General features: G+C 35.7%; 3 protein-coding genes and 2 non-coding genes across 5 annotated transcripts; 2 read left to right on the top strand and 3 right to left on the bottom strand.

Moving 5' to 3' along the window:
• The first annotated feature begins 7,613 nt into the window (after positions 1-7,613).
• LOC131003105 (spermidine coumaroyl-CoA acyltransferase) lies at positions 7,614-10,354 on the top strand. The gene is made up of 2 exons (XM_057929584.1): positions 7,614-8,573; positions 9,631-10,354. Exons 1-2 carry the CDS (start codon positions 7,777-7,779, stop codon positions 10,145-10,147), a joined length of 1,314 nt encoding a protein of 437 aa, XP_057785567.1. The 5' UTR covers positions 7,614-7,776; the 3' UTR covers positions 10,148-10,354.
• A 238-nt stretch (positions 10,355-10,592) lies between these two features.
• LOC131003106 (uncharacterized) lies at positions 10,593-12,532 on the top strand. Its single transcript, XM_057929585.1, is given in 4 exon segments — positions 10,593-10,895; positions 11,018-11,356; positions 11,755-11,868; positions 11,871-12,532. Coding segments are annotated over 4 exon segments (1,140 nt in total). The 5' UTR covers positions 10,593-10,741; the 3' UTR covers positions 12,404-12,532.
• Positions 12,533-12,598: 66 nt separating this feature from the next.
• Positions 12,599-16,512, bottom strand: LOC131003108 (serine/arginine-rich SC35-like splicing factor SCL30A). Its single transcript, XM_057929586.1, has 6 exons — positions 16,330-16,512; positions 15,090-15,261; positions 14,891-14,968; positions 13,647-13,811; positions 13,291-13,449; positions 12,599-13,087 (listed from the first exon to the last, which is right to left on the bottom strand). The coding sequence occupies exons 2-6, from the start codon at positions 15,239-15,241 to the stop codon at positions 12,793-12,795; spliced, it is 849 nt and encodes a 282-aa protein (XP_057785569.1). The 5' UTR covers positions 15,242-15,261; positions 16,330-16,512; the 3' UTR covers positions 12,599-12,792.
• LOC131003124 (small nucleolar RNA Z102/R77) lies at positions 15,682-15,758 on the bottom strand. The gene has a single exon (XR_009094545.1). It is a non-coding gene; the product is annotated as a small nucleolar RNA Z102/R77 (small nucleolar RNA).
• On the bottom strand, positions 15,844-15,920 carry LOC131003125 (small nucleolar RNA Z102/R77). The gene has a single exon (XR_009094546.1). It is a non-coding gene; the product is annotated as a small nucleolar RNA Z102/R77 (small nucleolar RNA).
• Positions 16,513-16,925: the final 413 nt, after the last annotated feature.

Raw genomic sequence — 16,925 nt, 5'->3', positions numbered from 1 at the left:
ATTTAATTTAAATTACAGTAATTTAAATTAAAATGCAGAATTTAAATAACTTAATTAAAGAATCTCTAAATACAAACCTAACCAAATGGACCACACACCTTTACTCCTTAATCTACTACTCCTTAATCTCCGTGCCCAAAAGTAATGTCCCATAAATAATGGGACGGGGGGGGGGAGTAATTTTTATAAGTAATATTCACTCCATGACCCATTAAAAGAGACTGCATTTCACTTTCAGCCCATTTATTCTTGGGCTTTGGGCTTATCTTTCTTCAAATCAAATTATAAAGAAAAGATATGTTCAATTTTTTTAAAAAGAAAAGAATAACGGAGACAAGAAATTAAAAGAACAAAACAATTGAATAGGTAAGTAATTAAAAGAAAAAGAAAAAATACGCATCCCACAAGAGCAAAGTCAGAGAATTAAGTCGAGATAAAGCGCTAGAATTAGTCTTAAGTTAGTAAAATAATATGTTCTTCGTTTCAATCTCACCACATTAAATATCTTTTATATTTATAAAAATATAATTATTTTTTGCACCCCCAATTTAAAAATCTTGGATCCGCCACTGCGAATATGTAATGGATATCACCATTCTCAACCTTTATATTATAGAGGTTCAAATAAGAATTCTTATTTAAGATGAGAATAGAGAACCATTCTATCAATCCTTCGAACATGATGATCTACGATGGATGTAGCATTTTGATTGATGAATGTAGCACATGCGTTCGAATCTTAAGGGAGCGATTTTTTTTTTGTAGTGCTGTAAATTTCACTACGATTACAATAACTTTGTATGTCCAATGCAACATTCTCACGATAAATGTAGTTCTTATAATAACCAACTCATATATATATAATAGGAAGTAGTTCAAATAAAAAACATTATCATCATGAGAACGTGAGAACCTTTGCATAGAATGTATAGCAAATTTGCACGAAATGTACAAAGTAAATGCATTTAACATATAAAATAATTCATCTATGATAACATTATATTTTAGAACATCATATCATTGTGCTTCTACTTTGTACGTGACTCAACCTAGAACACCTCTAGTTTGACTTGCAATAGAACAAGGACATTCTAGTGATGGTAAGTTGACCCAGTGTCATCTCTCAAGGAAAGTCTTAAAGGGCTTCTAGTAGTATCGTGGAAAAAGTAATAAAAGAAAGCAGTAAAGAGTTTGATTATTAATCTAGAACTGAAACTTAAAACTGAATTAAAACCAAATTGTAAAATTACTAGGCGAATTAAATTATTAACCCTAGGCAGAATTAAAACAACTTAAATAAAATCTAACTTAAGAAATTAAGTACTTGTAAATTAAAAATAAAACTAATCTAGGCATGAAACTAAAGTGCATAATTTAAATTGCATAATTAAAAAGAAAGCATAAACATGAACTAAAAACATAAACATGATTAAACGAAAATAAATTGAATTGAAATACGAAATACCGTAAATGTCTTGAACGTGTAATTGTGTCACGCAATCACAATCCAATAAATAACTAAAAACTTAACTTAATCGAAAACTAACTAAAAACAATGAATTTTCAATACTATGAAAAAGAACTATGAAAGCAATAAATTCTAAATTTCGGATGCCAAGAGATCTCAAGGATGGAGTCTAAAACTATAGCAAAAGATAGATGATTTTACAATAGAAATGAAACCCTATTTATAGACCTAGCTCTGGTGAGAATAAGCATAGCTAGAAAGTAATCGGTGCTGGCAAGAATAAACATAGCTGGAAAGTAATGGTGTTGGCAAGAATATGCGGAGCTGGAAAGAATAAACATAGCTCTGGAAAGTGAACTCCGATGATTATGCTTGGGAAAGGTAGTCAGCGTTGGCGAAATAGGTGGAGCTGGAAAGTAGTCAGCGCTGGCATTTATGGGCGGAGCTGAAAATGGTCAGCGCTGGCAAGAATGGGTGGAGCTGAAAATGGTCAGCGCTGGCAAGAATGGGCGGAGCTGAAAATGGTCAGCGCTGGCAGTTATGAGCTGAGTTGAAAATGGCCAGCGCTGGCAAGAATGGGTGGAGCTGAAAATGGTCAGCGCTGGCAGTTATGAGTTGAGTTGAAAATGGTCAGCGCTGGCAGTTATGAGCTGAGTTGAAAATGGTCAGCGCTGGCAGTTATGAGCTGAGCTGAAAATGGTCAGCGCTGGCAGTTGACTCTGGCACTTAGCTCTGCTATGTCGATGTCTGCTAAAAACACCATTTTTAGCCCAAAAATCTCCAAAATTGCATTCTTCCATCTATAAACCTAAATCTCCTGCAAAGCATCAAACAAACCATAAAACGCACCAATTTCCAGAAGATTTAATTTAAAATATGCACATGCAAACCCTTAAAATTAGAACAATTAAGCATAAATCAGTACGCCTCGTGCAAGTTCGCTATACATTCTATCAAAGGTTCTCACATTCATGATAAGAAGAGTTTTTATTTTAAAAAAATATATATGAGCAAGCTAAAATAATAATTTGTTTTAAAATATAAAATAAGAACTATTTTCAGCCCTTATATCATCAAGATCTACGATTGATTCATCACTTTGTTAGATGAATTTAAGAATTTTTTTTAATTTTTAAAATTCAGACGTATTCTATATAAAATTCATACATTTAATTTATACACGATTTTTCAAAAGTTAAATTTCAACTGTTAAATTATAGGTCAACATTGATATTATTATTATTATTATTTTATTCTAAGAGTGATTTACAACCTAATCACTCTCTCTCTCTATGTGTGCGCGCGCGCGCGACTGAAAGAGATCATCTTATTAAGAACACGGACATAGAAGATGGAGAATTCCTTCCCGAACAAGCGAAGGGTGAATTAAAACCTCCAGCCAATCTGGCTAGCAGTAAAATTTTGCATAAAGTTTAATATTATTGAGCTTGAAACCATGATGAGCAGCCACTATGTGTTTGAGCACTCGACATTTCCACTTCACTCCAACTTGATTGCATCACAAACAATTTTTACAGTGAACTAACGTAAATGATTTTCTAGAATAGTGAAATGCCTGCAAAAGTTAAATACTATTACCCTCATTAATACAAGAGATGCGATTACTAAAGATTTATATACACGAATGAGTAATTAGTGAAAATTCAACAAGTGTATAGATGTGAGAAGAATGTAAAAACTTCAAAGATGTCAAGCAAAACGCGCAATAAGAAACATCAAATATTTCCAATATTATGTTGTACAGAACATATACTTGATTTCCAAATTCTGTTGAAAAAAATATAGCAATAGATAATATACTACCTCCGTCCCACTAAAAGTAGCATGTATTTTATTTTGGACCGTCACATTATAAGTGGCCTATTTTATAAATAAAAAAAATTTAACCCTTAAAAAAATGTAGGCACTTTTAATTAATTTACACCTTTCTATTTCTTGTGCCGAAAAGTTTTGAACCACTTATAATTGGACGGAGAGAATAATTAATAAAAGATTTAAATATGGTGTTGCAATAACACCGATTTAAAATGTATATATCAAAGTTATTCGCGAAATGAGTAAAAAGAGTCGCAAAAAAATTCCTAAAAAAGAGTCGGCAATTAAAAAACGAAAACATTTGTGACGGATGTTAATATTGGGCCTTACTTAGTAGTTAGTACAACCTTCTTAGTTATACGAACAAATATTATCAATTGAACTGGGCTGTTAGGCCCACTTAGTTTGCTGTAAGCTATATTTGAATTTTACCTTTTAATCCCTGGGTCTCATCTTATATCTATATATTATATAAAGAACCAGTTTAACAGAAAAATATTTAGCACCAAAATTTTAACTGAATCTTACTAATTATTTAACGCTCACATATAATTAACTACATCCCACTGACCCACAACATTGACCAACTTAAAAGATAACTATAAAAATTAATTAAACATGTATCTATATTCTATTCTATACTATATATAAAGGACTTTAATGGTAAAAAAAATTACTGTCCTTTTTCAAATTTTAATTCTTTTAACTATAACTATCTTTTTTTCGCCACTATTCCTATTGCAAAATCATTTCATATCTCTTTCCACATTTTAGATATTCCTACATGTCAAAATGAGCCCAATATTATTCCTTTTCAATTTCTTTTTTGTGTTTTTTTCTTTCTAATAATAATCATGTAGTTTGATCAATAATAAAATACTTAATATATATATATATATATATCAAATTAAATATAAGAGATAGATGGTAAAATTATTCATAAATATTTTTATTCTCAAATTTTGCATTTGCCAATGTACTAAATAAAGGCAAGACGACAAATTATCGATAAACGAAAGAAGAAAAATTAGTTACATTGTAGCTTAATTAGATTGTCAATTTTCTAATGAAATCAAACAATATTCAAAGTAATTATAACAAATGCATGCGTCAAAAAATAATTATTATAGCATATGCTATAAAATAATATATATGTATATATATATATACACACATTTGCTATTATCTTTTATCAATTAAATTTAATTTTACATTGATATTCATATATACGAAAAATATAATTTATATATTTTTTTCAATTTTTTCAGTGACATGTTAAATTTCGATATAGAGTTGAAGTAATGATATGATAGAGTAATTATGTTATTGTTAATTACATACTCCCTTCGTCCACGAAATGAGTACCCATATTTCCTTTTTCGTCCGTCCACGAAATGAGTACTCATTTCCCTTTTTGGCAAGTGTACCCCACACATCTCTTTAATTAATACACTAAAAAAGTGGGACCCTTAAACTATTCACACTACATTCCATACATTTCTTAAAACTCGTGCCGTCCACAAATGGGTACTCATTTCGTGGACGGAGGGAGTATAAGATAGACTATATATTGTAAAGTCTGTAATATATATATATATATATATATATATATATATATATATGTATGTATGTATGTATGTATGTATATACAATAATTGATTTATATAAAATAATTTCAAATTGTGTTATTGTTATCATAATTCTACTTTCTTAGTAATTTAATATTGTTATAAGATACTCATTAAATTTAATAGGGTTAATTGCATCAAAATACCTGACCCTTTTCCAAATTTTGATTTTTTGACAAACTTTTTAATTGTAGCAAAAAATTTAGCTACGTTTCAATTTATTGCAATGTCCGTCCCGCGTATATTTCCGTCCAAATCCATTCATTTCCGGCCAATTTATTTTAGCTACGTTTCAATTTATTGCAATGAATTTGAGACGACAATGTTTCATTACCCGGCATGACATGCCACCTAAGCTTTACGAAGGTCCACCTCAGCATGGATTTGGTCGGAAATATACGCGGGACGGACATTGCAATAAATTGAAACGTAGCTAAAATTTTTGCTACAATTAAAAAGTTTGTCAAAAAACTAAATTTTGAGAAAATATCAGGTATTTTGATGCAATTAACCCAATTTAATATAATATTCACTGAGGTGATAATATTATTATCATACACTATTTAAAATAGGGTTAAATGCATGTAATATCATGAACTTTAGTCGAAATCCAAATTTAGCACGAACTTCAATTTGCCCAATTTATATTGGCTAACTTTGCTCCGTGATCAATTTTAACACCGATTATTTTCCGGCAGAAATTTCAAAACCACGTGGCAACGACGTGAACCACGTGGCAATGACGTGTCTTTCAAATGACACGTCATAATTTGTAACTTAAAAACGTCCAATTTAAATGTGTAACTTTACTCCGTGTTCAATTTAAATGTGTAATTTTACTCTGTGTTCAATTTTAGCACTGAATAAAGAGAGATATAGAGAGAGAAACGAGCATGGTCGGAGAAGAAGAAGAAGAGACGGCGAAGAAGAGATAGAGAGAGAGACGAGCAAGCCCTTCACCCCCTCTCTCAGATTCTCCTGTCCCAGCCAATTCTCCCCAAACTTCATGGCGTCTCCAAAATCCAATCGGGAAAGACAGAGATGGTGAGGACACTGGGGTGGCGAGGAGCTGTCGCGCCGATGTGGGAATTGGAGTGTGGAGGTCGGCGGCGGCCATGGGTACTGTTGTGGTCGCCGAAAATCAAGAGGATGTGTGGTATGAATTAGGGATCTAGGATTTTATAGAGAGAAGAAGGAGATTTGGGGACTGGTTAGTCGCGGCGGCGGGGCTTGCGACTGCTGTCGCCGGGAAAGAAGGTAGCGGCGTAACCAGAGAAAGAGAGGGATATCGAACCTAGAGATAGGAGAGACAGAGGTCGGATGGAGATGCGGCGGTGGCTGCCAGAGGAGAAGTGAGGCAGCGGCGCCACGCTTGTGATGTCTGGCAGCGGCGGGAGGAGGAATGGGTGGTGTTGGAAGAAGAGTGATCGAAGGGCAGAGGCACGACATGAGCTGTGTCGTCGCCGAAGGTTGCGAAGGGAAAGTCGGCGACGTGAGCTGTGCGTCGTGCTTGGAGGAGGAGAGCCGCTCGCTGGTGAGAAGAGGAAGGAGTGTTGGAGGAGAGGAGCAGAATCCAGCGAGCAAAACGCAGCGTTTTGCTCGCCGGTCGGAAACTTGTGCCGGCAAGCCACGTCATTGACACGTAGGATTCAAGTTGGGGGAAAAAAAAGGGTGTTAAAATTGGATACGAGATGAAGTTAGCCATATAAATTGGGCAAATTGAAGTCCGTGCTAAATTTGGATTTCGGCCTAAGTTCATGATATTACATGCATTTAACCCTTTAAAATAAAATAATATATAAATTAGTAGGAATTATTGTTTTGTTATCAATTGATCTAAATCATAAATGATGATATTTTGATATATACATATAAATTATAAGATATGTCATGACCCGTGCATTGCGTGAGATGACTTAAAAGTAACGTCTTTTAATTTTGATGTTCTCTGTGCATCACACAGACGGGCGTACTAGTTAAGAATTAATGAACACTTATTTAAAAACGATAGGAGTTTTAATAAATAATTAAATTTACGAGAGTGAAATAAAAATCTCATTTTTATTGCCTATGTATTATATGGGATACACTTACTAAAAAAAAGTTTCTAATTTGATAGATAGATCAAAAAAGAAATACTATAAATATTTATTTAACTTTAGGGTTTTGACAAATAAAATCACGAAGTAGTTCGGAATTATAATTTTAATATGATTTTTGAAGTGTGACGAATTAAATCACCATCTTCTCAATTTTTACAATTCCAATCCTCCAATTATTTTTGGTCGCCGGAGTGTTAAATTGGAGCTTACGTGGATTAGTAAAGACGAAGTCGTTTTTGTGAGGTCTAAACAACACCGATTCGTACAATTTCAATTAAAATTTTCCTTAAATTATAAAGGAATTGTATTTTGGATCTGCACCTTAACTTCTTAATTTATTGCTAACAACGTCTTAACATAAATATTTTGTGGCGAATTAATCCACATGAATTTCAATCCAATAATTCGACTACCAAGAAAAGTTAGAGGGGCGAAATTACAAAATTAAAAAGGTGGTGATTTAATTCTATAATTTAAAAATTACGTTAACATTGCAATTTCAAATTAATTTATCATTTTATTAACCAAAACCCGTTAACTTTTTAAAATATATGAATCTGTATTACTTTAATTCAATTTAATGAGACATTTAATTTTTGTTAAGAAGAATATGACTGATTTCAGTCTCACCTAACTCCTGCTCGAAAATGAGGTGATAACACGTGCCACGTCACCTTTCCCCCTTTTCGCAAACTATAAAATTTTGCGCGCCACCACCTCCGCCGTCATCAACCACTCAAAAATGCAGCTCCGCAGTCAAGAAACAGCCGTGATCCGCCCCATCAAACCGCCGTTCGATCACGATCACGTCCTCTCTCTTTCCCACCTCGACACCGACCGCAACCTGCTCGTCACCCTCCGCTACCTCCGCATTTACCCAAGCACACCCCACCAACAATCCGACCCTTTCCACGTCATCACCGCCGCTCTCTCCGCCGCCCTCCTCCACTACTACCCCCTCGCTGGAACCCTCCGCCGCCGCCACTCCGACAGCCGCCTCGAGCTCCACTGCCGCGCCGGCGACGGATTGCCGGTTATCGGCGCCGTCGCCTGCTGCCCCTTGAGCGCCGTCGACACCGAAGCCGATTCGTCTTTTGCGGAGCTGCTGGTGCCCGACCCGGACCCGGAAGAAGACCCGATTCGGCCGATGATTCTGCAGGTCACCAGATTCAGTTGCGGCGGGTTCGTTCTCGGCACGGCTGCTCATCACGCGATTTGCGACGGTTTTGGAGCCACGCTGTTTTTCAACGCGGTGGCGGAGCTCGCGCGCGGGTCGGGTGAGATCGGAATCAAGCCGGTTTGGGATAGGTCCGCATTGCTCGGGCCCAGGAACCCGCCCCGTATTGAGTACCCAATTGGTGAGCTCTTGAGCTTGGATAAGGATTTCTCGCCGTATACGAGTTCGGGTAAACGGGTCGTGAAGGAGTGTTTGAATGTGGAGGAGGAGTGGTTGGATCGGGTTAAGGGGTTGTTGTACAAGCAATCCGGGTTGAAATTTACAACTTTTGAAGCGTTGGGTGCTATTATATGGAGCACCAGGTATGAATTATTTCGGAGTCTTCCTCTTTTATTTACTTATTTCGCGAATTTGATCCATTACGAAGTATGCATATTTTACTTTAAAAAAATTAATTTAAATTGTTCAATTTAGGGTTAATTACAGTTTATAGCCTTTAGTAGATTTCAGTTTATAGCCTCAACTTTCATTTATTCTTTATATAACTTGAACTTTGAAATTTTAATTATAGCAACGATCACATAAAAACTATGACATTTGCTCTCTTTTTTTTTTTCGAAATTACATATAAAACGATGATATATTGCAACGAAATCAGATTCTAATGTATTCTACGTTAAATGAGATACATACATATATATATATATATATATATATATATATATATATATATGGGGGCGGTTATTCAATAAACCACCCTTATTTTAAGAATTACGAACCAGCAAAAATGCATGAATTTTATGTATAACACGCATGAATAAACTGTATAAAGGTATCAATTGCGAAAAATAATTTTTTGCTACCTTTGGGATTCGAACTCAGGACCATGAATTTATCCAACAAGATGATGAATCAACCGTAGATCTTAATGATCTAAGGGCTGAAAATGGTTCCTAATTTATATTTTAAGAAGCGTTCTTATTTTAGCCTTCCCCTATATATATATATATATATATATAATATATAATATTATAAATATATATATAGGGGGGGTATCATAAACTACCTTATTTTAAGAATACGAACCAGCAAAATTGAATTTATGTATAACGCATGAATAACGTATCTGATTAAATAATTTTTGCTACCTTGGATCGAACTCAGATTAATTTGTGATGTCAAGATCTGATGATCTAAGGTGTTCCTAATTATATTTTAAGAAGCGTCTTTTTAGTCTTTCCCATATATATTATGATCTTACGAGATTGTGTAACTCTTAAACTACCAAAATGCTTATATTTGCAACTTTTGAGTTTTTCTCAACCCAAAATTTAATAAGAGAACCTTTGGTCACCTAAAAAAAGATACATTTATGAATTTTGAATAATGTATGAATCTGAAATCTTTGGATTGTTGCAGAATCAAAGCCGAAAAAGTCCCTGCAAACGAGAAAGTAACATTTGCATATTCAATGAGTATCAGAAACATAGTAAATCCAAGTCTACCCGCCGGCTACTGGGGCAACAGCTGCGTCCCGATGTTTGTACACCTGACGGCGGAGCAGCCCATATGGAAAATCGCGGCCGCCATCAAAACGAGCAAGCAGCACGCCACCGGTGAGTACGTGGCGTCGTACGTGGACTTTCAGGAGCTCCATTACGGGGAAGGGATCAGCGGCGGGAGGAGAGTGAGTGGATTCACCGACTGGCGGCACTTGGGCCATTCGACGGTGGACTTCGGGTGGGGCGGGCCCACGGCGGTGGTGCCGCTGTCGGCGCGCCTCCTTGGGAGCGTGGAGCCTTGCTTTTTCTTGCCGGGGAAGGAAGGGAGGGTGAAGGTGTTGCTGCATTTGGAGGAGAGTTTGGTGTTGCCTTTTAGGGGAGAAATGGACAAGTTGATCAACTTAATTAGCAATGGACTCTTGTCCGCTATTTGATAGTCATACTTTAATATCATCCAAATACTCACTTCATTAGAATACGAGGATTTGTGTGTGTTTGTTGAATACAAAAACTAAGCAAATTGAAAGTGGTCAACTTTGATAATGTGTATTATAGAGAAAGTACATCCAATGGTTTGGATGTTTTAATACAATTGTATGTTTTGTAATTTTGCTAATATTAACGTGCGTAATGTGGATTAAGTATTAACTATATTAGATGCCGTTATAAATATGTTGTATGACATATATTAAACAAAAAAGTCCATTACTACTAACATAATTTTAAAAATAAATAACTTTTTAGTTTCCAAAAGAAAGTCATATAAATATAAAATATCCTTTCAGCATTAAAAGCAAAAAACGCTAAAATTAGTCGAGAAATATTTGAGCCGTAATTCGAAATATAGCCCGCTTATATAATATTGATAACTTTTTTTGCTACAAAAACGTGGTACCTTATCAGCGACAATTATTTTATTTTTTAAACTTTTTTCAATTAAAAAAAAAAGGCGTTTTACGCCGCAAAGGAATGTTGATATTTCGGAAGAATCATCTCGATCGATTCTCCTCGTTTACGAAATTGCAGAAATGGAGTTGCTGCCTTCTTCCAAATTCTCGATTTGGCCAACGCTAACTAAATTTCCCGCGAAATATTCCGTTGCCCCAAATCAGTCGCAAAAATTGGGGATTAATTTTAGGTGTTTGCCGTTGATTATAAGCTCCAAGAAATCTAGCTATCAAGGTATTTCACTTGCAACTCCTTCAAATCTCCTTATTGACAAGAGAAACTAATTCAATTTGGGATTCGAACTCGGTTCTTATTTATTGAAACGGTCATAGGCTTAACTTTTGTTGGCGGTTCAGATTTTCAGGAATATGCAAAACCTTCGAGGCTCTTACCAGCTGGGGGTGTGAGAGATGCTTCATCAATTGAGAATTTCTCATCTACCAAATCCAAATCATTGTACAGGGTGAGGCTACAAACTAGTAATGCTTACGGATCAGGTCTGAGCGATGTCAACTCGGGCATTCTGCTATGTTTAATTGATGAGAATGGATCCTCGATCCTGCAACGGTTACCTGCTATTTCTGTTGATGATGATACTGATACATGGCGTTTTCGAAGAGGCTCCATTGATGAATTTGCTTTTGAGGGACCTCATCTTGGCAGAATTGTTTCTGTATGGATCAGTTTGGAATCAGGTAATTATGAGTTAATATAAGAAAGCTATTTTCATATTGTAAAGATAAATAACATGGAAAAATATTATTTTTTGGCTTAAAGTACTCTTTTTGTCTTTAATTGACGAATTTAAAATTAAATTTATGATTAAATATATTCTTTGTGGTGAATTGTCCTATTTAACTAACAATAAATTTGGTGGTGAATTGCCCAAATGGTAATTTATAACTAAACTTATTCTTGATCTTGAATGAAGGGTTAAAATAGTAAGAACGATTATTTTAAAAATATTTGTTTGTGTTAATGGCTGGATTTTATCTTAACTATAGTAAAAATTGTTATTTAATTAGTGCACTCTATGATAATGAGATAGGAGTAGATATAGTAGATTGTGAAATTTTGGAGCTGAAAATAACAGGCGAATGGAGATTAAGTGGCATGAATTTGAGAGTTATTTCTCGAGTGGGAGAAATGAAGCAGCAATTGTACGGCTTCGAGTTGGAGGATATCTTGCTTGGGGAAAAAGGGGAGGCTTCATGATGGAGTTGAAACCTCACTCAGTAACTGCATTTTCCGATGATGAATCCACCTTGTTCGATAACGATGAAGAGCCCGCCTCGCCTGCATCAAATGAAGAGGGCATGAGAGAATATACATATCTCAAGCTCTCGTTATTATTCTACGACGCTGTGCTCATCCTAGCTGGCTCTGCAGTTGCTTCGATCACAGTGGGGGAGAACGCTTGGCATGCTTTCTTGATCGGTGGATCGTTGGGGTTCGCTTATTTGTTGCTTGTGCAGAGATCAGTGGATGAGCTTCCGGCACCGGATCTCATTGGGAGTGAGAATGGAGTAAGTGGTTTCGGAAGCTTAAAGGGCTCTGTTTCGATTCTAGTATTGGTGTTTGCTGTTGTTGTTATAATGGTGAAGTATGTTTCTGGGGATTATGGTGTTAGGTTGGGGTCAATGGACATTGTTTTTGGAATGATGGGATTTCTTATGTGTAAAGTGGCTCTAGTGTTGGCGGCGTTCAAACCAATGACGTTTAGTTTGAGAGAGAACGAATAGGTGTCTTGTGTAAAGTGATAAAGGTAGAATAGTTATATGTACACTATCCAACGTTACCAACTATTTACTTGTATTACCATGAATTCTGCAAATATCATAGCTAAACAAATCAAATCTATTACAGGATCATATCAATTAAGTCCCCAATTAACTGTATGCAAAACATACTCTTGTTCATAGCAAAAACCTACCAAGTGAAACAAAGACATAACATGCATTGTACGACGTCAAACATTCCAAATCCCATCAACACATTCAAGAAAGCAACTATGAAAAACAGTCAGATTTTGGAAACAATGGAAGTCCGAATCCCACAAGTCGACCTATTTAGTTAGATAATCTAATAACACAAGGTTTCAGATATTACAAGGAGCAACAGCAGGCATAGCTCATTGGCTAGGGGACCTATCCCTCACAGGTCCAGTCGGATAGTCTGCGGGGTAAGGGCTCCTGCTTCTGCTACGACTGGGGCTACGAGCAGGTGGAGGAGCTCTAACTGGAGAGCGGCCCCGACCTTGACCTGGACTTTGGCTGCGGCTTCTTGATCCAAATGGCGATCGATCTCTCACTGGACTTGCACTGCGTTTCCTTGGGCCATCGTATGGAGGGGGGGACTGTTCCCGTGCTGGAGAGCGTGAATACGACCTCTCTCTGCTGTACCTTTTCTCATGAGGGGAAACAGACCTGCAAACATTAATAATTTAATTATATGCAAAGCAGGATCAGCAAACAAAGCAAACAGTGCAGCAAAAGTTAGCAGAAAAGAGATAACCACATCACATAGGGAATGCTTTAAATAGACATTATCGCTTTGAGATCATAACTTTCATCCGCAGTGACACATGATCATTAGGACACGCTCCCACATAAAAGAGAGGACCTCCTACCTTGAATATCTTCTCTTAGGAGAGTAGTAATCACGGCCCCGTGATGGAGACCTTGCATAACGTGGAGGTGGTGATCGGGATGAATACCGCGGAGATCGAGAATAGCGTGGTGGGGATCTCCTCCTATCATAAACGCGACCTCTACTGCTGCCTCTACTACTGAAAAAAGGAAAGAGAGAAAGAAACTAAAATTAAAAAAAGGGTATTCCATTACAAGGCCAACAGTATTTTATCATCAGGTAGTTTGGAAGAATAAATAGAAGGATGAAATGTGCAACTCAGGTTTTTATATCTCCAAAATTAAAAAAAAATTAAAAAAAAAAACAAAAAGGAACGGTTTTAACACAGATGAATACCTTCCTCTTTCTCGGGCTCTCATTTCAGTTGGTTTTTTCCTATTTTCCTCAGCAAAAACAACAGTCAGCTCCCGACCTTGCAGAATTTGCCCATCCATATGATATTTAGCATCTGCAGCATCAGCAGGGTCCACATATTGAACAAACCCAAAACCTCTAGGATCACTGCAATAAAGAAATGACAATCAAAGAAAACAGTGAGTCCACAGCACATATTACACTTCAGCTGAAAGATGTCAAACCCAGAAGTTGTGTTTGACACAAAATATCATCCAAAAGAAGCTGGCCAACTACATGATAGCAACACGAAAGCTGTTGAGAACAAGCCATAATAGATTATATCTATAAAAGAATATAGATATGCTCAGGGTCTTTGCACCATTGTACTTTCATTATCAAGATGCATTGATTGATTTGAATTTTTGAATAAAGAGTTAAAATTCCCAGTACTACCCATCAGTCAATTAAATAAAACCTACATGAAACAATACCTCCAACAGAGACAAAATAGGAACTCAAACAACAAATAAAAAATTGGGATGATACCCAATAAGTGCAACTAGAAGCAGCTTCAGTACTTACAGATAATGAATCATCAAATGCATTATCCACTAGAGTCATGTGATTATTCAGCTCTTAAATACTTCATTCAAAAGAAGTCCATCAAAAGGTCAAATGATGCAACAATATCAACCAAATCATGGAAAAGAAATGACAATGCATTCAGTAGGGGCTACCTTATATTTTCTAAGATTCACAAACCTCAAATAGCTAAAATAATTCCAATAATATGGAAGGCCATCATAAGCGCATAAACAAGCACTTGGCAGCTGACCTTGGTAGGGACAATTTAAGATGACTTGAAATTCTTCAAGACTTGAAATCTTGATATCTTCACATTGTATTCAAACAAGAATCCTTCCAATCTTCATTACCAATTACATCACCTTCAACTCCTTATAACTCGATTGACGTCAAGAGACCTCTTACTATTAGAATGTGTCAACAGAACTCTTACTACTTGATTGATGTCTTCACAACTCTTACTTCACTGCTAAATCTCAAAGGACTTGATAAAGATATCCAATTTAAGAAGAAAAACACTAAAAAGAAAATTGAAAAGAAGAAAATCTACCTGTTGACAATTAAGCACAACAATGTGGAAGAGAATCTTAATATTATTAAAGGGAAATAGAGAAGTGCAAGTCAAAGTATAGAATGTCATGACATTCCATCAAGCTCACCCAGTGTAATAGTCCCTAGGAAGATAAATGTCTTTAATCGGGCCAAATTGTCCAAAAGGCCTCCTCAAGTCTTCTGGCCTACATTCAGAAAATTGTAAACAATAATGAATTTCTTGTTATCTTTCTTCAATGTTTAAGGTGAATTTTCTAAGGTGGAGTAAGTGACCATCAACAAAAGGAAAAAGTGCATAAAACTGACCTGCAATCATGGCGAAGGTTGCGAACTAAGAGACTGGTTGGAGCATCACCTCTATCTCCTCTACCATAGCGTCCTCCTCCCCCTCTTGGAGGGCTCCTTCCTCTTCTTCCATAACCTCTTGGTGGTGAAGGTGAGTAGCTCCTTCCCCTCATTTAGATTACTTTCACAAATCCTGGCCACAGAGAAGTGTTCAGTGACATCCAAAATTAGGAAATAAGACAAAGTGTGGGGGAAGAACAGGAGCAAGATGAAGTGATCAAAATACTCATGTGTTTCAAATTATCAAAAAGTGATACCTTAATGAATCTACAAAAGGAAAATATCAATGACATAGATAAAGTAAGAATATTAGATGATTGTAAAGAGCTAATCCAACTGACTTGACATCATACTGACAATAATTATCATTTCTCTATCCTCATCTAAATGTATAAGAATGCTATATGTACTGAGCTACAAACCAATTTCCTTCTTGATTATTACTGAAAAGTCCATGTGAAAAAACCCATGGTATGTTTTGAAGCAATAACAAAATAAAAAATTAAAAAAATCGATAGAAAACTTAAAATTGATTAAAATTTTATTTGGCAAAGAATGATCAGCTAGAGCTAATACATGATAAATAGCCATCATAACAGCTATCAAACCATTGTAATCATCATTTCATTCTCCAAACTCATCCAAAAACCAAAAACACAAATGCAAAACAAATCCATAGTAAACAAAAAATCAAAACCAATAATTTAAATGGCAAGAATGATCAGCTAGAGCTAATACATGATAAATGGCCATCATAACAGCTATCAAACTATTATAATCATCATTTCATTCTCCGATAGGCAAAATAAGAAAAAATAAAAACCAACGCAGTCAAACATTCTTGAAAAAGACCCAAACACTATGGACACCTAGACGTAAAGCGGAGCATTCGGAAAACAAAAACGAAAGGCAAAAAGGCAGCAAATTATAAACCCTAAGACCGAAAATCAATGTCTCAAATAAGAGATATCGGGTATATGGAAGCAATAACGCTCACAGGGCAGCTAAAAAAACAAGATCCCAAAATTATTATTACAAAAACAAAAACAAAAACAAAAAAACTAATTCAAACAACAAGCCTTTATCGAATTCAAAATCAGGTATTCAGGCGTATAATTATGCGAACTCATTCTTGTAAAGATTGGATCCAAACGTGTAGGAATGTACGAAGGGAATACACATTGGACGGGAGGAGATTTACCTTCAAGCAGGAGAAAAAATGAATTTGAGGATAGAGAGAAGCGGCGGGCGAAGTAGAGAGAGAGTAAAATAGTGTTTGGAGATGTTAGGGCAAAGGGAATTTATAAGCAGATCTCGGAGACAATACATCCGTCTAAACTATGACGTCACCAAATTTTTGCCCTATTTTAAAGTTTTTAACTTGAAAAAATATTTTAGAACAACTTCATTAAATTTATATAAATACAATAGGATTTAAATTCATACTCCCTCCGTCCACAATTTAATGCCCTATTTGGGTGTGGCCACGGAGACTAAGAAAGCTGAAAAATGTGATGGGGATGAAATATAAGGATAGTTGACTAAAGTAATAAAGATAGTTGACTAAAGTGATAAAGGTATTGTGAGTGAGTCCACTAGTGATAAAGTGTAGTAAATATAGAATATAAAAATGATAAATGTGTTTTAAGGTAGGTCCATTAGTGACAAAGGGTAGTAAATATAGAAAAAGAAGAAGAGTAAAATGGTACAAAAAGTAGAATAGGGCATTAAATTGTAGACAGATTTTTAAAGGCAAGTAGGGCATTAAATTGTGGACAGAGGAAAGTATTTCATAAA

The sequence above is a fragment of the Salvia miltiorrhiza genome, unplaced genomic scaffold, assembly GCF_028751815.1.
Source record: "Salvia miltiorrhiza cultivar Shanhuang (shh) unplaced genomic scaffold, IMPLAD_Smil_shh fragScaff_scaffold_71_2, whole genome shotgun sequence".
In the NCBI taxonomy this organism is placed as follows: Eukaryota; Viridiplantae; Streptophyta; class Magnoliopsida; order Lamiales; family Lamiaceae; genus Salvia; species Salvia miltiorrhiza.
This window is presented reverse-complemented; position numbering and strand designations above follow the sequence as displayed.